Below are 20,455 nucleotides of genomic sequence, written 5' to 3'. Positions count from 1 at the left end.
CACTTGTTAGAATGCCTTCTGTTCTAGTTGTGCCAGTGGGTATTTGATGGCAACACACTGGCCTGAAATTTGTATTTACCTTGTGACAAGGAAAAGTTTTTAAAATCCGGGGAATCTTGGATCGTGCCTATACATTGCCAAAAAAAGTTTGTAATAGAGTCAGAATCCACAGGCTGCAGGGCAAGTAGACTTCTGAATCTAGGTCCTGTGTTTAGAGCCTGGCTTTGCTACCCACTTTCTGTGACTTTGAGCAACTTATTTCTCTTGGTTTTCTTACCTGAAAATGCTCTGTTCATACCAACGTATTAGAATTGCATGAGCTAATAATGCTAGGTTGATATCTGGCAGAACAGAAGCATTCTTTTAGCCAATGACTATTTTGTCCTTCTCAAACACATAATTCTCAGTTACTTCAGAGAACCTTGACTAAGCCATATTGATGGGCCTTCCACTGCATTCCCATTCAAAGCCTTTGCAAGTATACTTTAATTGCTTTTTAAGAATAATATACAAGATGAAACTCAGCCCATTCTGTATTAAACGATCCATAACACCGGATACTTTGCTTTATACACTTAGAGCATAGATGCGGTCAACCATTCCAGGAATACATTAGTGGCCATAGGTGTGCCACCTCAGGATAAATGAGATGATTCAGCCATTTGATGATTTGCTGTGTCAGAAGGTACTTCTCTGAGACTTGAGGGCACTTTAACTGGGTGGTTTTTTTTTCTTCGTGAGAGGGTTTCTCTGTGGCTTTGGAGCCTGTCCTGGAACTTGCTCTGTAGACCAGGCCGACTTGGAACTGTTGTCGCTTGCTACCTCTGTTCCATAGTTCACCTTCCCTGAATGTACATTCCCAGATGAACACAGGCCTGTGGGGTCACAACGTGGCAAGAGTCAAGCCTTCTCACAGGGCCATCTGTTCCTTTTCAGAACCGCCAAGACTTGAATAGGCTGTTTTTCCATGATGTTTAGAAGATGCCCTTGAGATTGGAGAGAATGAGACAGTGTGGAGGAAGCTAGGCTGCCCTGACTCCTAGCTGAGAAGTGGCCTGATCTTGTATAACAATGGCGGAGGGTAGCTGTGGTGTCCTTCTAGGCCCTAAGCTCTTCTGGATGAGGACCTTGCTTGTGCAATCCCTGTGCCTCAGCATAGTGGCTGCTTCCTGAGTGTTCATTAAGCCAGTGGAGTACGGTAGCAGGCTTTCTTTTGGGTCACCGACCAGCTCCCAAATAAAGACACGGAGACTTAATATAGTTATGAATGCTCAGCCTTATCTTTTGCTTGTCCCACTAACTCTTTTTTTTTTTTTTTTTTTTTTTGGTTTTTCGAGACAGGGTTTCTCTGTGGCTTTGGAGGCTGTCCTGGAACTAGCTCTTGTAGACCAGGCTGGTCTCGAACTCACAGAGATCCACCTGCCTCTGCCTCCCAAGTGCTGGGATTAAAGGCGTGCGCCACCAACGCCCGGCCCCACTAACTCTTATAACTTAATTTAACCTGTTTCTCTTCATCCATGTTTTGCCTTGGGGCTTTTTACCTTTAATTTTGTATGTCCTACTTTTCCTGATTCTTTAGTGTGTGTCTGTCTGTCTGGCAGCTGGCTGGCTCCAGGTGTCTCCTTCTTTTTCTCCCTTGTTCTCTCCCATTCTCTTGAGCCTAGATTTCTTCTCCTACTTAATTCTCTCTTCCTACCCCTGCCGATCCTCTGCCTAGCTATTGGCTGTTTAACTTTTTTATTAGACCAGTTGGGTTGGCAGACAAGGTAAAACAGCAACACATCTTTACATAATTAGACAAATGTAACATAAACAAATGTAATGCATCTTCCATAGTTAAAGTAGTGTTCCATAACAGAGTACAGTCACATAGCCTTCATTTACGTGCTGGTTGTACCTTACAATGTAGGTCTACCTTCCGTGATAGAGTGTTTACCTTCTTCATTTATTTGTTTTTAGAGATACTTACCTCTTTGTCGTGATGAGGGCAAGCCTATGTCCTTGTGCAGGCTAATACTGTATCTCAGTGAATCCCCAGAAAAAATTTTAGTAGCCAAATCTGTCACCCGCGTTTCATTTTATTTTTTCACTTTTCTGTTGTTAGTGCTACCTCCTTCTCTTTGGGCGTTGGCTCCTTAGCTGATCACAACCCCTTGCCCTCCGAGCCCTGGTTCCCCTCGCCGATGGCATCTGGTCCTCTGCAGTCTGTGTTCCTGCACTTACCCTAGTGCCCCTGGGTTCTCTCTCCCTCGCAATCAAGTTTACTGAAAAGGCAGCTTTCAGGGTTTTCATTCTCTTTCCTGTGGTTACCTGTCAGCTGCTTCCCTCTAAACTGCCAGGAGCGCACACCCACCCTTTGTTAAGACAAAGTCCCTTGGACATTTTGAAATCCCTCACTGTGTTTCAGTCCCTGGGTTCCTCAACAGCACTGTTCACTTAATTGAAGCAACACTCTTCCTGTCTCCCGCTGTGAGCAGCCTTCTGTCCTTCCCTGGTTGGCTTTCCTCTGTTGTGTTTCTCAGAGCCTTCTTGGGAGTCCCAGAGCATCCAGTCGGTGCCTTGCCCCACTCTGGCCCTATGTATTTCCAGTAGGTAAGCATTTCAGCTCTCATCGTTAGCCTAAATGTGCACATGTGAACATGCATGTCCTACAGGCGACAACTCAGTTGTTATTATCCTAACTCACCTGCACGTGTTCTCTCCTGAGGGCGTCATCTTAGTAATCCCCGCTAGTTACCCTGGTGTGTAAATAATAGGAGACCCCTAGATTTGCCTTGCACCTGCCCCCCCTCCTTCAGTTAATTGGCACATCTTGCTGACTGTCAGAGCTCTGCCAGCCCCTTCTCTCATTCCCATGGCCTCTACTTCTGCAGCAGTGTCCTGTCCTAACCTGCTCCTTGCTGGTCTGTCCCACAGGGTGCTTACTATTACAAGTGCACCCAGATATTCCAGTAAGGTTGTCACAATAGAGTCCTGGTTCCTTCCCCTGGAGTACAGCGTTTTTTTCATGGCTCCTGGTTAACGTGTGTCCTTTATTTACTTACGTCATCTACCCCCACCCCTTCTAAGCATTTTGTAGTTTTTCTTCTATGGTACATATCATTTTTGTTTTTCCTAGAAAATGCCTCTGTTCCTGACTTTCTGGTAAATTCTCCCTGCTGTCATATGTCATAACAAGATATGATAGCTTATTAGTGAATTCTTTTCTTGTCATTCCTCTGCCATCTTTGTACTAGCCCTACTCTCCAACCCCCACCATACTTTGTATAAACCTCCATTAGAGTACTGGCAATTCTGGTAGATCATTAACTCCCTGGGAATGGTTACTGAGCACTGGGAAAGGACAAAGGGATTGGCATTAGTAAAGGTTACCTGTGTGAATGAGATTTTTTAAAAAATTATTTTGTTTTAAATTATTTTGACAGAGTCTTACTAGTTAGCCCTGGCTAACCTGATACTGTGTAGGCTTTGAACTCACAGAGATCTGCCTTTCTGTCTCCTGAGCTCTAGGATTAAAAGGCATGTACATGCCTGGCTAAGGGGAGGTTTTAGCAGAAGTTACTGAATCACCCATGGCCTTGTCCCCTGCAGACAGGTCTAGAAAACTGCATGGTAACTGGTGAAACTTTTGGGCGTACAGTCTGTCTACCCTTGCCTTCCCGGAGGAAATTATAGTTAGAGGCATTTTTATAGTGCAGGTAGAAGCAATTCATACTTGTTGAGTGCCTTATTTTCCTGGTGCGTGTCAGAGGACAAATGTGAAGTACAGAAAGGGTGTGACCTGTTAGAGATGGCCAGCATAGCCCACAGGCAGCAGAGCAGGGCAGGATGTGTGCCTGTGTGTACACACTCAGACGTTATCAACATGTGGTTTAAAGAGTTGTGGAACTCCCTTCTCAGAGAAATGCTACTCATGGCCTTGTCAACAAAGAACTCCTATTAGGCTGGACATTCATGCTGGGTGTGGTGGTGCCGCCCTTGAGAAGTAGATGCTGGAAAATCAGGAGTTGCAGGACTTCTTAGCTATGTAGTGAGTTTGAGGATGGCCTACGCAATTTGAGACTTTGCCTTAATACAAGTAAAACCCACAAAACTCACTTCATTTAACGTGTGACGTGCTCTCTATCAGATGCTATGTGTACTATGAATTTGCAGTAAGGCAGGTTGAGTTTCTCTTCTGGTAACTTAGCGGCTCAGGTAATGGACAGAAACGGGGATAAATGGTTTTGATGTGCGCTTAGCCAAGATGTCTTGATTATTCAGTAGCCCTGACTGAACCACCTGGATAGCAGCCTGGCTACTGTTGCATTCCCTTTTCTCACAGGGTCAGGTCAGGAAGTCAGGCGTTAATCCAAGGTGCTGATGGAAGAAAATGACCTATGTCATGGTGTGTCAGAGGCCATGGTAGAAAGTTAAAAAACTTGGGAGAAATCAAGAAGCCTAAAATTGTACCCCATGGGACCTGGCAGGTTCCCTTCCCTGCCTGTGCCCTGTTCGGTTCTTCTATAAAATGACCAATGGAGGACTGATTTGCCTCCTAGTTCCTTCCAATTTGCTGTCTTTGAACTATGAAAATGCCTTTGTTAAAAAGAGACAACACAGGAGGTGTGTGTGTTACTGAATAATAACACTAGATGTTTCATCTGTTATCTCTGTGAGCCTAGCGCGCAGGCTCAGAAGGTTCACGCAGCGACTATTACTTACTTACTCTGCCATGGGATGCACTCATGCCTCCAGCAGTGCTCGGTGTTTAGTAGACCTTAAATCACCGGGTCGTTATGACATTTGATGGAGTGGATCCTCTTGTTCTGCGAACTTAAAAATCACTCTTTTGTTCTCAATACATAAATTTGTTATGTGTGATGGGAATAAGTAAATAAAACACTCTTTATTTAGAGACCCAACATTCTGGGCATTTGTTGCATGCACAGTGCTGGTAGGGTCAGGATAGACATTAGGAAATAGCTCCTGCCCTGGATGAGATAAAATTAGAGAGTAGAAAATAAGTGATTGTGCTGGAGAGATGGCTTAGTAGTTAAGAGCACTGGCTGGTCTTCCAGAAGTCCTGAGTTCAATTCCCAGCAACAAAATTGTAGCTCACAACCATCAATGATGAGATCTGGTGCCCTCTTCTGGCCTGCAGGCATACATGCAGACACAACTCTGGATAAATAAACAAACAAACAAATCTTTTTAAAAAAACGATCGCTGTAGGCAACTGTTCGAAGTGCTCCCATGGGGCTAGAGAGATGGCTTAGCTGTAAGAACTGCTGCTGCTTTTCTAGAGAACCTGAGTTGTTCTAGCATCCATGTAGGGCGACTTATGACCTCCTGGAACTCCAGCTCCCAGGCATCTGATGCCCTCTTCTGGCCTTAAGGTTCCAGCACACGTTCACTCACTCACACAAACACACATACACAAAAATAAGAGGATAAATCTTTAAGAACACTGCAGTCGCAGAAGTTTAGAGGATTAAGAGTATTTTGTATAGGCTAGTGGGAGGGAAAGTCAGGGTAACGTGGTGTGAGGGTAAGACCTTGGACTTAAAATCTGAAGACCTGGGCTTTTACAGTCTGTCTTCTCGTTAGTCTCTGGTGTTAGCTCTATACTTCTGGGGCCTGGTTGGTTTCAGACAGGGCCTTGTTCTGTTGCCCAGGCTCAAGTTACCCCTCCTCCTAGCCTAGTTACATAGCTGGGGCTGCAGGTGTATGTCACTGTATCTGGCTTGCCTGTTTATAATACACACCCTCCATGGTCAGTGTGTGTGTGTGTGACAGAAAGTTCTGTCTGAGCTTCAGGGCAGAGCCATGGTTTTGAACAAAGAGGATATTAAGCCAGTTGTAATTGTAAGGTAAGAATGAATTTTAGTGAAGTGAGATTTCAGATTAAACAAATCAGGACCAGGCAATCTTACAAAGGCTTTATACTAGCCTGGTAGCTCACCGTGCTCTGGTGGAGCACTAACTGTGGTAGGAGAGGTGACAAGCCGTCCATTGCTTCATACTCAGCAGGTGTGGAGATGTGTATCCTGCTCTACCTGTGTCCTTGGGGATAAAACTGTAGTAATGGTACATCCTAACTCTTACCTCTTCCTCTCCTGTACCAGATTTTATCATGTGGGCATCCTGCTGCAACTGGTTCTGCTTGGATGGACAGCCTGAGGAAGCCCCACCACCACAGGGAGCCAGGACACAAGCCTATTCCAACCCTGGGTACAGCTCCTTCCCTTCCCCCACAGGCTCAGAACCAAGCTGCAAATCCTGTGGGGTCCACTTCGCAAACACAACCCGAAAGGTAAGTGTCATTGCACTGTGACCCCAGATCCTCAGGCCAGCCCCCTGGCTTCTACCTGTGTGATGCTGGAGATCCAGGTCTGTCCTAATCATAAGAATATCCAAGAATAGCTGTTCAAGTGAAGGCAAAGCATCTCTGCATACCCTCGGAGCAGCTGCTCCTGCACAGCCACCAGCTTCACTGCCAACCAGCTGTGTGACTGTCCCACTCACGAGCATAGACACCATCTGCAATGGTCTGTAGTGGGGTCTGGCTGTCCCTTTGCTAGTGCCCTTAGACAGCACATGTCCTGCAGAGCAAGAGGGTCATAGCCCAGGATTCGAGGATAAGATGGTGACAATGGGAAACCAGGGGCAAGGGATTCTTTTAAGTTTTCCACTGTATGAGAGGAACTGTTGAGGGTTTTAGTCAGGTGTGAAATACATTTGCTGTACTGAGTTCGAGGTCACTCTGAGCTATATAGTGAAACCCTGTTTCAAGCAACAACAAAAAATTTAGACTTTAATTTTACTAAGACTTTTTAGTTTTTGTTTTGGAATTTTGTTGTTTTTGGAAAGGGTCTTTCTCTATAACTTAAGTTAGCCTTGACCTCACCATGTTAATCTAGCTGGTTTCAAACTCAGGCAGCCTCCTACCTCAGCCTCCCAATGGTAAGATTACAGGTATGCTACTATTCCTTGCTGAGATTGTTTTGTTTTTTTTTTGTTTTTTTTTGTTTTTTTTTTTTTTTTTTGTCTCTTGAGACAGAGTTTCTCTGTGTAACCCTGGCTATCCTGGAACTCGATTTTGTAGACCACACTGGCCTTGAACTCACAGAAATCCTCCTCCCTAGTGCTGGGATTAAAGACATGTGCCACCAGTGTCAGCAGATATTTTTAAATTTAGATCTTTGTTTGTTTCATTTAATCCTCACAGTAACTATTTCAGTTTTAGAAACCACCAAGTCCTGTTTTAAAAAGAAAGTGGGCTGGTGGTAGTGCATGAAGAGGCAGGTGACTCTCTGAGTTTGAGGCCAGCCTGGTCTACAGAGTGAGTTCCAGGACAGCCAAGGAGAGACCTGTCTTGAAAAACCAAAGGAAAAGAAAAACAGTTTTAAAAGTAAACATGTCAGGTTCTTGGTAAATAGCAAGAGACATGAGCATACTCTTCTTTTTCTCACAAATGACACTTCACTATCACATGGTTAGTGTGATTCAAACTCAGACCCTAGATTGTCAGTAGCCTCCAGGTAGACATGTGGAGTGTTGAAGGTGGCAGGCAGCAGGCCCAGGTTCTCGGGAGCATGGGCATGATTAACATTGCCCTCCTCCGCCACTGGAAATACGTGCTGAAATCTGACTGGTGTCAGACGGTGCCTGGCTAGCAGACAGGGATGAAGGAGGTTATCCCTCCCTGCTTAGGGAGCTTACAGTGGACAGAGGGGTCAAGGCAGAGTACAAGGGCAAAGTCACCGTGGCCCGAAATGCTCCATCAGGGGAGGCAGATCTTAATTTGGATGATGAAAGATGATATTGATATAATGTTTTCTTGCTCTAAATTATGAATTAATTTTGTGCAGTTTACAGTGAATTTTGTGAATATTAAGGATGTTTTCTACTGCAGGTATTTCTCCTTTGTCATTTCATTCTTAAGTGGATTGGCCTTCTTACGGGTTTGGCATTTTCCAGCCAGAGATTTTTAACAAGTAGCTTTTTTTTTTCCCCAAGACAGGGTTTCTCTGTATTGCTTTGGAGGCTGTCCTGGAACTAGCTCTTGTAGACCAGGCTGCTCTCAAACTCACAGAGATCTGCCTGCCTCTTGCTTTCAAGTGCTGGGACTAAAGGCATGTGCCACCACGGCCCAGCCAAAAAGTAGCTTTTCTAGAAGTAGTTGAATTGCCTTGATTACATGGATCCTACCATCGTTTCTTTTTTTTCTTTTCTTTTTCTTTTTCTTTTCCATTGTGGTCAGTATTTCCTACCTGCTCACTGGTTTCAAAGCATGTATAACAGCAAAGACTTTTAGAGAGCTACAGGTCAGAAATGCCACCTTCTTCCTCCAGCTTCCCAATCCTGGAGAGAAGGGGTGGGCAGGCTGCCCAGTTGCCGTAAGCTAACTGTCCCATCTGTACTGGTAGTGCCCACCTATAATATTGCAGTGGCCTAACAGTTTCAGAGTGAGCTCTGGTGCCCAGCCTCTTCGGCTGGACCCTTAGGAGGTGGTGGAGGACGCTGTACTAGGTTGGCGCTTGGGCATAGTATGCAGATGCAGAGCAGAAGTGGGTTCTTTGATGTTGAGAAGATCTGAGATGGACTAGAGGGGAAAGAGAGTAATAATGCCTTCCTGTGAGTGTCTGTCTTATGACATTTTATATAAATGATCTCTGGTATTTCAGTGGTGCAGAAGCCTGCAGGATGAGAGAGTGGGCCTGTGCAGTATCAATTTGGTTGAGGATGCACTAGGGAAGTAAGAACAGCTGGGTGAAGGGGAAAAAACCCAGGCCCTGGTTTGACCTGTTGGTTAGAGTTTACACATGCCTGTCCTTTGCTCCTTCTCTGGTTTGTTGACAGCCTTCTTCCTTTCTCTCTGCTGCTTCCCATCATTGTACTCAAGGCCCTCCCTCCTCCTTTAGAGCTGTTTCAGAGGCAGGTGTACTTCAGACTCCCTGGTGGGCAGGGATAGCAGAAACTGGGTTGTCATCCTTGACTTCTGATCTTGTACCCAAAGGCAACACACATTTGAAGAAGAGAGATATTTGGATCTGGTTGACTGAGCAACACAAGCTTCATAGTTGTGTCTATCTCAGTCTTGTCAAAGTGCAATGACTTAAGTAACACTCTATTTGGGGACCACAACTTCATGGTACTGCAGCCAGGCATCAGGAATGAACCCCAAATACTCAACTCCCATTTTCTACTTCCATGTCTGTTGGTCACAACTGTTGTTTGCTGGTGTAGGCACACATCCTTTTCGGTGTCTGCACAGTTTACTGTCTGGTTATAGCAGAGTAGAAAAGAGGATTGGTGAGGGTTCCCTTGTAGCACCCAGGTTTTCTTGCTTTGCCTGGACTGTGTGGATGGCAAGTAAACAAAACTAACTATGTGTGAACTCTTCAGTCCCCGCACGAAGATTGCCCTGATCCTGCCTCTGAGAATGTGTCTCAGGTGTTCCTTTTGTAGCTGAACAGATTTCCATATTGAGAAAAAGGAAGCAGAAACCTGTAAGCTAATGTGACATTTAAGTGACTATGAAATGAAAAGTTCCTAACCTCTTGAGAAGGTGCCCTTGAATAAACCCCAAGGTGTTGAGGAATGACCTCTTGGGAGAGTGTCCTGTCATTGGCTGGAGCAGAGCTCAGTCAAATGTCACCACTGTACTTGTGAAGCCTGTGGATGGAGTAGCCTTGGTGTGGTGTCTGTGACTGTGGAAGTAGCTGCACCAGGCAGTGCCAGCTTGCGGGTCAGTCACACTTGTCTCTAAACTGAAACACTGTGTGCTTTCATAAAGGAGAGAAGCTAGCATCCTGGTCCCTTGTCCTGTCCAAACATTTATCTCAAAGTGCCCTTGTGTACCGCCTACTTCCAGCACTCTGAATGGGCTTGCTGAAGAAGGGAATCTGTGAGCAGTCTCTATGGACAGGGCACTGACTAGGAAGTTTGGAAGTGGGAAGCCAGGCCCCTGATTTGGTCCTGTTGCCTGCTTGTGTGGGACTCAGCAAGGCATCATGGCCACATGGAATGAATGTGGTTGAGGGCATTGGCTGATCCCAGCTCCGCCTTTACTATCTGACCTTGAATATAATACTTGATTTCCCTGATTCTTGGTTTCCTCTCTTTGTAAATCAGGGAAGAATACTAGTACTTTTTAAGGGGCTTTGAGAATGAAAGAATAAGCCAGGTCTTACTGTTGTAAATTCTATTGATACCATTTTGAACAATAGTTGCTAGGTGGGCATGGTGACACATGCTTGCAATGGAGGCCAGTTTGAGCTATACATTGAGACCCTATCTCAAAAACCCAAAGACTGGATGTGTGGTGGTGGCACACACCTTTAATCCCAGCACTAGGGAGGCAGAGGCAGAGGCAGATGGATCTCTGTGAGTTCAAGGCCACCCTGGGCTACATGAGAGTGAATCAGTCTAAAAGAGAAACAGCTCACACCTTTGATCCCAGCACTTGGGAGTGCTACAGCTTCAGGTTTTTGTTGTTGGTGATTTTTTGTTGTTGTTTTTTCTTTTTGTGAACTAAAACTTACTTAAGCTACTGGATGGTTGTGGCACATACCTTTAGTTCCAGCACTCCAAGACAGGCAGGCAGATCTCTGAGTTCAAGGCCAACCTGGTCTACAGAGTGAGTTCCAGGACTCCCAAGGCTACACAGAGAAACCCTGTCTGGAAAACAAACAAATGAACAAGCAAAAATTGCATAAGCCTTAAATGAAAGCATAAACATAAATGATTGTGTTGTGTATATGCATAGTGTGTAAATGTCAGGTGTCCTGTTGGTGGATACAGCCACAGGCAGTCTACCACCTCCAAGTGGCCTTTAACCTGAAAGCCACAGTGTGGCTCAACCTTGGCTCAATCTAGGGAACAGTTTGGTAGACAGGAGCTACCGGAGGAGGTCCTGTTGGCCCCGGTGGCCTTGTAGCTCCCATCTCACTTCCTGACTTGTTCTTCCGAGCTGACGCGATTTCCCTTGTCTCTTGATCTAAGCAGCAGACCTGCTTGGACTGTAAGAAACATTTCTGCATGACTTGCTCAAGCCAAGAGGGGAATGGACCACGCCTCTGCCTCCTCTGCCTAAGGTTCCGAGCCACAGCCTTTCAGCGGGAGGAACTCATGAAGATGAAGGTGAAGGACCTGAGGGACTATCTCAGCCTCCATGACATCTCTACCGAAATGTGCCGGGAGAAAGAAGAGCTGGTGTTTTTGGTGCTTGGCCAGCAGCCTGTAATCTCTGCAGTGGACAGGACTCATGCTCCCACCTTGTCCCAGGACTTCCCTGAGCAGCAGGCCTTCCTGACCCAGCCTCACATCAGCACAGTACCGCCTACCTCACCCTCCTCACCTGCACAAGCCACCTGTGTTCCCCTAGCCCCGGCTCAGGAAAACCAGGTAGGGGCCAGCATGCAGTCTCTTCATCTCGTGTCTGCTCCAGGACTCCTTTTCCTCTCCCATTGCATTGTGGGAATGGGGTGTGAGGTCATGTCTAGATGGTGTGAAGCCTTTCTGCCTGTTGATTCTGGATATGATATTCCCTGGTCATTAGGCTCATGCTTTGGCTTTCCGGATGGTAGGCATGGTACCATGTTTTTTTTTTTTTTTTCCTGAGACAGAGTTTCTCTGTATTGTTTTGGAGGCTGTTCTGGAACTCGCTCATAGGCCTCTGCCTCCCGAGTGCTGGGATTAAAGGTGTGCGCCACCAATGCCCAGCTTTGGTACCATGTTTTTGTGGGTTTTGTTTGTAATACCTTCATTCCCTAGTTAGGCTTAAAAAAAAATCATTGCTGCAGAAACATTGTGAGGAAAGTCACAATTACTTCTCTAGTTTGGTTTTGATTTGCCCTCCAGCTTACTAGGGTTTTGACTGGTCTGTTCTGACTGGGCAGGGAGGGGAGAGGTGGGAAGCGCCTTGCTACTGTCCTGGTCCCTGTGTGGGAGCTGTCTCATTAGGTAAGCCAAGAGAAGCAGGGTGAAGCATGGAGAGTCCGTAGTAAGCAGACACTGTCTCCACCCTCAGGAAGCCTTGGGAGAGAGAAGCTGAGCATAATACCGCTCTTGGGTTTGTTAGGAGTGGTGGTGTCACACAGATCTGTACAAGTCCCTTGCTGATGCTGAGAGTCACAGGACACGGACACTATAAAATTAGGACCTAGATCAGGACTCCATAGCCACTGATTTTTTTTTTTTTCTTTTTCTTTCTAAGTCAGGTTTTTCTGTATAACTGCCCTGGCTGTCTTGGAATATACTCTGTAGGCTAGGCTGACCTCAAACTCTCAGAGATCCACTTGCTTCTGCCTCCCAAGTGCTGGGATTAAAGGCATGCACCACCACAGCCCAGCTGATTTTTGTTTAATTTGGTGCTAGATATTCAGCTCAGGACCTCAAGCATTCTGGGCAAAGGGCTCTCCCATGGAGCTACACCACCAACCCCATAATTAATTTTGTTTGACTCCTTGGTGGTCTGGGGCATACTGTGAGCCTACAACAATAGAAGAGATCGTATCCCTTTGGGCTTGCTAGGTTGCAGAGAGGCTCAATTACCATAGTATATCTATGGAGCATGGAGCTGCTGAGGACTGGCAGCTCCTTTCCCACATATGACTTGGGTGACTGTGCCTCTAGTCTATGGTTACCACCCTTGCCAGAACTGGCACTCATTCAGCTCTTAGCACATTTAGAGGCCAGCATGATAGCAGCTGGTCATTAATGCTCTCCTAGGCTTTGGCTCTCCGTCTGTTGGACAGGTTTTATTGCTATGCTTTCCTTTTTTGCTTGGAATTTTGGAGCACTCTAGTCCGCATGTAATGAGCAAACAGAGGATCCAGAGTACGTGTTTTTTTCATGAAGAACCTTTAGGCAGGTCAGATGTGGTGCTGTGGAGATGGAGGCACATGGATCAAGAGTTTGAGGCTAGACCGGGCGTTGGTGGCACACACCTTTAATCCAAGCACTCAGGAGGCAGAAGCAGGCAGATCTCTGTGAGTTCGAGGCCAGCCTGGTCTATAGAGTGAGTTCCAGGACAGCCTCCAAAGCTACAGAGAAACCCCATCTCGAAAAACCAAAAAAAAAAAAAGTTTGAGGCTAGCCTCTTCTACATAGTGAGTTGTTCAAGGCATGAGATTTCTGTATCAAAAGTGGAAGCAGGGGCTGGAGAGATGGCTCAGAGGTTAAGAGCACTGACTGCTCTTCCAAAGGTCCTGAGTTCAATTCCTAGAAACCACATGGTGGCTCACAACCATCTGTAATGAGACCTGGTGCCTTCTTCTGGCCAGCAGGCATACATGTAGGCAGAATACTGTATACATAATAAATAAATAAACAAATAAATAAATAAATCTTTTAAAAAAAAAGAGCTAATTCTAGGACACCCTCCAAAGCCACAGAGAAACCCTGTCTCAAAAGAGGAAGCAGGGTTAGGGGTTAGAGAATGAACCTTCAGGAGATTTTCAATGTAAGATTACAAATTTACCATTTTGTCATTAACCAGAATTTTCCTATACTAACAGGTCATACTGTGTACTGTGTGTTATTGGGAACTTTTCTTCTTGATATTTAGTGCCAATTTCCTTCTGTTCTGTTGATACCTGAACCTTGCAAACAGGAAAAGTAAGCATGAGGAAGTTAAATAACTTGAACAAGGCTGTATGCTACATCACAGCAAGCAGGGAAACAAATCTAACAGTTCTAGAGCTTTGATGTCCTAGCAGTATTTGCTAGGGAAGGAAATGTCTGTTCAGTAAGCAGAATAGTGGACAGATAGATGTTAGTTGAAGATTTTTATTTACCCAGTAGGCAAACTGGGAAGATAAAAGTATTTGCAGCATGGATTCCAGTTGCTCTTTCTAGGGAACAAAAGACATTCAAAAGTGTCTACTCTGGGACAGATTAGCCTACGGAAGGCCCCTGAGGGCCAGTGGGTTCCACATCTACATAAAACTAGTAGGAAGCCAGAGGTGTTGATGCCACCACTGTTGGCTGCATCCCATGAGTTCCTGTCATCCCTTAGGGTGTTTTAAGCTCTGCTTTTCATTTCTATTGTAATTGTTTGCCTCTCAATGAAAGGCTAGAGCCTTTAGTTTCCCAGGTTGTCTGAGTCTCTGTCTCTGTGTCTGTGTCTCTGTCTGTCTCTGTCTGTCTCTTTCTCTCTTTCTCCCCCCCCCCCTTTCCTTTTTGTTTTTTCCAGACAGGGCTTCTCTCTGTAGACCTGGCTGTTCTGGAATTAAAGGCGTGTGCCGCCACTGCCCAGCCCAAGTTGTGTCTTTACTGTTCATCCAGGTTCTAGGGGAAAGGTCTGTGAACTCATACATGTCTTATGCTCTGAGTTCACATAGACCCTTTGCCTGGAGGCAGCAGGAAGTGAAGAGAAGGAGCTAGGTAGGGGTTTGTGGCAGAAGTTGCTAATAAGAGTTAGGAAGCCACAATTCTGACCTTTTGAGAAGTTAGAATGCTGAATAAAATGGAACCCAAGCTGAGGCATTTGTGTCCTGTAGTCTTAGGGTGTTAGGTTCCTAAATTCATTAAATCATATTTGAGCAGCTACAGGTATGTCATGCCATGTCCTTCTTGTTAGAACACATTTCTAGAATGTGAGAGACTGCAGTGTGTGATTTGGGGTGGATGATGGTCAATTGAAACCAGGGAGTTTTGGTTTTTCAAGACAGGGTTTCTCTTGTGTAGCTTTGGAGCCTGTCCTGGAACTTGCTTTGTAGATCAGGCTAGTCGTGAATTCACAGAGATCCGCCTGCTTCTGCCTCCTGAGTGCTGAGATTAAAGGTGTGCGCCACCATCACCCAGCTAGGCCAGGGAGATTTATGTTAAGGATGTGAATGAGGTGTTTGGAAAAACTAGTGGGCACTGGTCTAGAGGCAGAATTGGGGTAATGGGTGAAGACTATGGGGGAGGGCATTTGGCATTCATAGTGTTCAGTGATAATGTGGTGGAAAGAAAGCTTTCACCTCAACTGTCCAAGTTGAGAGCAAACTGGTGATAATATATGGCTGATACCTGTCTTTCTGGTGGACAGAATTAGAGCACTCTGGGTTTTTTTTGTTTGTTTTTTGAGGTAGGGTTTCTCTGTGTAGTCCTGGCTGTCCTGGAACTAGCTCTGTAGACCAGGTTGGCTTCGAATTCACAGAGATCGTCTGCTTCTGCTTCCTGAACTCTGTGATTAATGATGTGCGCTCTTGTTCTTGACGCACCTTTTCATCCACTGAATTGTTTCTCTGCCTGAGAGAGTTGCTGTTAGAAAGCAGGCATTTGTGGTACTGCTTTGGGAGGGAGCCTTGGTTTTTGGGGAGATGGGAATACATTTTGGACATTTGTATGAATTGAAAGAGGCCCATGCTATGTAAGTCACTGGGACATCTCTGTGGATGTGATGGCACCTTTTTCTTCCCACAGGCCACTGGCCATGTGTCTCAGGACCACGAGGAGCCTGTCTTCCTGGAGAGCACAGCCAGAGTACCTACCGAGGATGAGACCCAGGTGGGCCTCTGCTCGGTCCGTGCCTTTGCCTTTGTTCTTTCCTTGGTCTTCTTGGGATGTTCTTAGGAGCCTCAGCAGACTCGGGTGGAACAAGAAGGGTCAGTCTCTGAGGATTGGCATTCCAGATTAACGTTTATTGCTGTCAGGGTGAGCAAGCAGATGCGAGGCCACAGTGGAGGAAGGGGAACCTCCTGGCCCACAGTCTTTCTGAGAGCTGCCAGAGGGCGTGCTCTGGGTGCTTCTATGAAAGTCTTCTTGTCCTGGGTGCCTAGGGTGCAGTAGCCATTGTTGGAAAAGGAGGTGAGATAAAGCTTTCAGGCCTCATCCACACAAGGGACCGTACAGAGAGAGCATGGTTCTGAGGGGCCATAGAGCTTAGGCGAGGCCATGTGTGGAGTCCCTCCAGGGAAGTCTGTACTGAGAAAGAGTTTCCTATACTGTCACATTTACTTTCCACAGGAACCCTGTGTGTCAGGATAGCAGTCTCTCCTTTGGGGAGGGGTAACAGGCTCAAGATGGTAAACAACTTGGAAAAAAATAATGTCTAATATTTAATGGCGACATCAGCATTGAGAATTGGGGCCCGCTAGCCAACTAACTAGTGCTCCTTGTGTGCGTAGTACTGCTAAGTGACTGTGTGGCTGTCTGCACAAAACACAGCATGATGGGGCAGGGAAAGATGAGTCGATTTTACTGTGCCAAACATTGTGCCAGGAACCCTCTTTTCCATGTTCCTTGAGGTTGGTCAACAAAGTGCATTTTGATGGGTACTCTGGGTTCCTTGAAGAGAGCCCAAAGGACACAACTGAACCAGCTGATCATCACGTCTTTGCTGTTGCAGTCCATTGGCTCAGAGGACAGCTTTGTCCCTGGCCGGAGAGCCTCACTGTCTGACCTGACCCACCTGGAGGACATTGAAAGCCTGACGGTGCGGCAGCTGAAGGAGATTCTGGCTCGCAACTTTGTCAACTATAAGGGCTGCTGTGAGAAGTGGGAACTGATGGAGAGGGTGACTCGACTGTACAAGGATCAGAAAGGACTCCAGCACCTGGGTGAGGGGCTATCTGGGTACAAGGATCAGAAAGGACTCCAGCACCTGGGTGAGGGGCTATCTGGGTGGTGACTGAACAGACAGAGCTCTCTGCTGCCATGCCACATGTGATGGTATCAGACTGACTTAATCTGATCCACATGTAGCCTCAGAGGAAGCCAGCCTACACTTTTGTACTTCTCAAGTACCAAGACTAGGGACAGGCGTTGAATATACAATTTAACTCTCAGAGCAGCCTAAGCAGTAGGCTGTTTTAGTATCACTTAGACAGCCAGGATTTGAACTAAGAATTTCTAAGCCCAATGTCTTCCTGCCACATGACACGAGCTCCATACTCATTCCTATGCTACCAACAGTACTTACTTTGAGTCAGTTTTGGGCTGGAAAGCAAATTCTAGCATATAGTGAAGTTTTTCTTGTGTTCACTTCCCAGAGCATTTACATGGTGTCATTTGAGATGTTTTACGCAGTCCTCACACTAATTCATTGAAGATGTTTTTCTACTAAATGCAGGCAAGTCCTGCAAAAGAGAAATGTGTTTGGCTGTTTTGCTAGGTAAACACTCTATCATTAAGCTGCATCCCCAGCACAATCGCCATAGCTTGGGTTTTCTTCCCTGGTGCTGGGGATCAAACCCAGGGTCTTTGTCCACATACTAAGCAAGCATTCTATCACGGAGCTTATCCCCACCCCCACCCCTTCCTTTGTCAGGTTGAACTGGAAGTTCTCATCACCAGCTGATTTAGTTCTCTGAGCATTTTGATTCCTTGTATGATAAATGGCTGTTAAAACCAAGCTTCAGGCCTTCCTCTAATAAATTTGAGTAACAGACTACCAAGTTAGGGGAAGTCCTAATTGCACCAGTTATAGACCTGGAGCCTGACAAGGAGTCTATCTTCTCTTTCTCTTTGGGATTATCTCGAGTCTCCTTAGAGTTCCAAAAACTTTGGGAGGTTTTTTTTTTTTGATGTTTGTTTGTTAATGCTGGATCTTACTGTGTATTCCTGTCTCGTGTCTGGGTAGGAACTTGCTATGGAGATTAGGTTGGCTTCCAACTCACAGAGAATCCACTTACCTGTCCTGCACTGTACTGCGGCTGTTGGTGCTGGTGGTGTTTTTTTTTTTTTTTGGTTTTTTTTTTTTTTTTTTTGAGACAGGGTGTGTAACAGCTCTGACTATCCTTGAACTCTCACACAACTCTGCCTGCCTTTGCCTCCCTAGTGCTGGAACTAAGGGTGTGTACAACCACCACCACCACTCGTAGTTTTTAAAAACAGGCTCTTAATAGCTCAGGCTGGCCTGGAACTCATGATCCTTCTTCTGCCTCTTGTGCTGGGATTATAGGCATGTACCACCATGCCTGGCAATAATATAACTGCATGTGGGAGCTTTGGCAGACTCCTTGGCTCATTGAAATAGTCGAATTCTTCATTCCTTTTACTCAATGATGGCTTCAGAGGAAACATTAAAAGGTATTATGTATGTGCAGTCTCCTTTCAGCTGACACAGTGGTCACTGTAGACCAGTGGAACCTGCTTTTCTCAGAACAAAGCAGATAGTACAGCTGGGATCCATGTGTGAGTTCTCAGCACTGAGTGAGTGGGGGAGGGTGAGCTAGTGCCCATCCAGATTCCAGCCAGGCCCCCTTCTCAGCCTAGAGCTGATCGGAGTTCGGAAATGATGGCAGGGTGGTGGGAGACGACCTTTGTACCACCACACTCATACTCACACTTCCTTTTCTCTCCTTTTCAGTGTCCGGTGATGAAGACCAAAACGGTATGTAGTTGTTTCTGTTAAGGATGGCCTTAGGCTCTTAGCAGTTTTGTTTTCCTGTCTGCAGTCCTGATGTCTGTTCACAATCTAAGAACTGTAGGCATATGTGTTTATAGAGAGGCTGTGGAAAGCACGGAATCAGGCTTTCTCCTTGCCCCACCCATATGAAGGAAGGCCACAGCAGCCTACGGACTTGGCTGATTGGATAAGATACCCTGTGTGGGGATTACCATGCTCAGTCTCTCATTGTGGTATGTCTGGGGAGAGTTTATACTTGCAGAGATGGGATGTCATTTGAGTTTTTTGATTTTTAAGATGTTGTCTGTCTCTGTGTCTGTCTGGCAGCCCTGGAATTCAACTATGTAGACCAAGTGGTTTCAAACTCGGAAATCACCTGCCTCTGCTTCCCAAATGCTGGGATTAAAGGCTTATACCACTGCACCTAGCCCACTTAAGTGTCTGCCAGTCAAAACAAAAAGCAAGGGTGGTGACCCAAGAGACGGTAATCAGAGATGATAGTCAGAGATGCTCAGGAGACAACATATCTCACCTGGCTTCCTTAATACCCACCTGTGTGTTAAAGGCCACCAGTGTGGCATCTTCAGAGTACATCATAGAACTCCAGTAGCTTGTGGGATGTCACCACATTGTACACTTTTGAAATCCTCGAAGAACGTGGGCACAGACTTCCCACTACTGTTCTCAGTAGTGTGCAGTCTATAGAGCACTTTTTCAGAAGATTTCCCTGATTTATCCTAAGTAAAATGGCTTTCTGTGCTGACTGGGCAGTGTTGGGCATGTTTCTTAGGCCCTGTAATCATCTGGGTTACCCTCTCCCACCTCCACCCCAGATAATACCAAGATCAGATTAATCTACTTGATCCCATCCTTCTTCTCATTTGCTGGAGAGTGCTGAGCACTGAGCTGATGCATTTATTGTCTCTCCTCAGTGAAGTAATGAGTGACTGGAATTCTGTAAATGACTCAAGCTTGTTTTAGGTATGCCTGTACCTTTCTAACCTCTGTCTTAAGGCCACAAGGGGCTTTAACTAGGTTGACCAAACACAGCCAGCTGCCTCCTGTGGGAAGTGTTCTTTGACATGATGTGTATTTCATTCATAGTTGTATTTTAAATAACTACATGAAAATAATCCAGAATTACCAAACTAGCAATAAACAAATGTACATGAGAGGATTTGGGCATTCAATGACCTTAATTTTTAGACTAGCCCAGAATAGAAAAGAAAATCTAGAAGCATCAGATAAAGGATAATTCCCCTGGAAAAATCCAGGTGGGAGATGTGGCTGGTATGAGAACAATTCTGCTTTATGGCTGCTTAGTTTAGGCTAGTTTGACATACTGCAGATAGGTGAGCTTCTGAGTGTAAAGTTTTTTCTCAGCTGAACTAGGATAGCTGTGTCCACCACTAGCATAAGCCAGTTAGTATGCATTGAGAGCTCTTGTTCTCAACTATCAGGCAGTCAGTACAGTCTTGATAGCCTCTGCCCTGAGCGCTTGTCCAGAAGGCCATATGTCCATGAGCCTCTCTGATTTGACTGTGAGCCACCTCAGCAGCCCTATGTCCTTGGACAAGCCACTTAACTCTAGCCCAAGTTGTCTCATCTAAAGAACCTTCTTGAACACCTCTGGGTTAATACAGAAAGCTCTTAGGACCCTGCCTGACACACGGTAGGCAGCTAGTCAATATGAGTAGCGATCACTCCCTGGGCAGAATGTTCTTTATCAGATGTTTAAAGAATACCTACCACGTGATTCATGTTTTGGGAATTCAATTCAAAGATAAGTATCTGACCTCAGAACACAAAGGAAATGCTAAGCTTATGATTGAACAAGCTGAATTAAGAAGCTCTTAGTCTATTGTGGGAGATAAGTGAATTATCATGAAGTATGATAAGCAGTCAGGGGTAGGAATAAAATTCAATGATTGTAGCACAGAAAAGGGAACAGCGTGTCTGCCCATGCTCCTATCAGGAAGTCTTTTCAGAACCCTAGAGGTAGATTGTGGGATAGCACATGGGGTCCCACATGATTCTCAGCTTTATTAAGTTGGGAATGTGTTCATAGATAAGACTTATGATTTCAAAATGAACCATTCATTACAGTTCTGTTTATATCCAAAGTTTCCT

General features: G+C 45.6%; 1 protein-coding gene across 13 annotated transcripts in view; it reads left to right on the top strand.

The window, feature by feature from the left end:
- Rffl (ring finger and FYVE like domain containing E3 ubiquitin protein ligase) overlaps positions 1-20,455 on the top strand; it is a 66,496-nt gene that overhangs the window by 43,422 nt on the left and 2,619 nt on the right. For 8 of the 13 annotated variants that reach the window (XM_040749299.1, XM_040749300.1, XM_040749292.1 and 5 more), the window contains exons 2-6: positions 6,108-6,295; positions 10,993-11,391; positions 15,400-15,498; positions 16,325-16,583; positions 18,287-18,310. In XM_040749299.1, coding sequence (XP_040605233.1) covers positions 6,116-6,295; positions 10,993-11,391; positions 15,400-15,498; positions 16,325-16,583; positions 18,287-18,310 — 961 coding nt within the window. In that variant the 5' untranslated portion in view covers positions 6,108-6,115. The remainder of the gene's footprint in view (positions 1-6,107; positions 6,296-10,992; positions 11,392-15,399; positions 15,499-16,324; positions 16,584-18,286; positions 18,311-20,455) is intronic. The other 5 variants (XM_040749293.1, XM_005076952.4, XM_021231117.2 and 2 more) reach the window with 5 other exon arrangements.

This window comes from Mesocricetus auratus, unplaced genomic scaffold (assembly GCF_017639785.1).
Source record: "Mesocricetus auratus isolate SY011 unplaced genomic scaffold, BCM_Maur_2.0 Super-Scaffold_100007, whole genome shotgun sequence".
In the NCBI taxonomy this organism is placed as follows: domain Eukaryota; kingdom Metazoa; phylum Chordata; class Mammalia; order Rodentia; family Cricetidae; genus Mesocricetus; species Mesocricetus auratus.
Note: the sequence above shows the minus strand (reverse complement) of the source record. Positions and strands in the feature narration are given on the sequence as shown.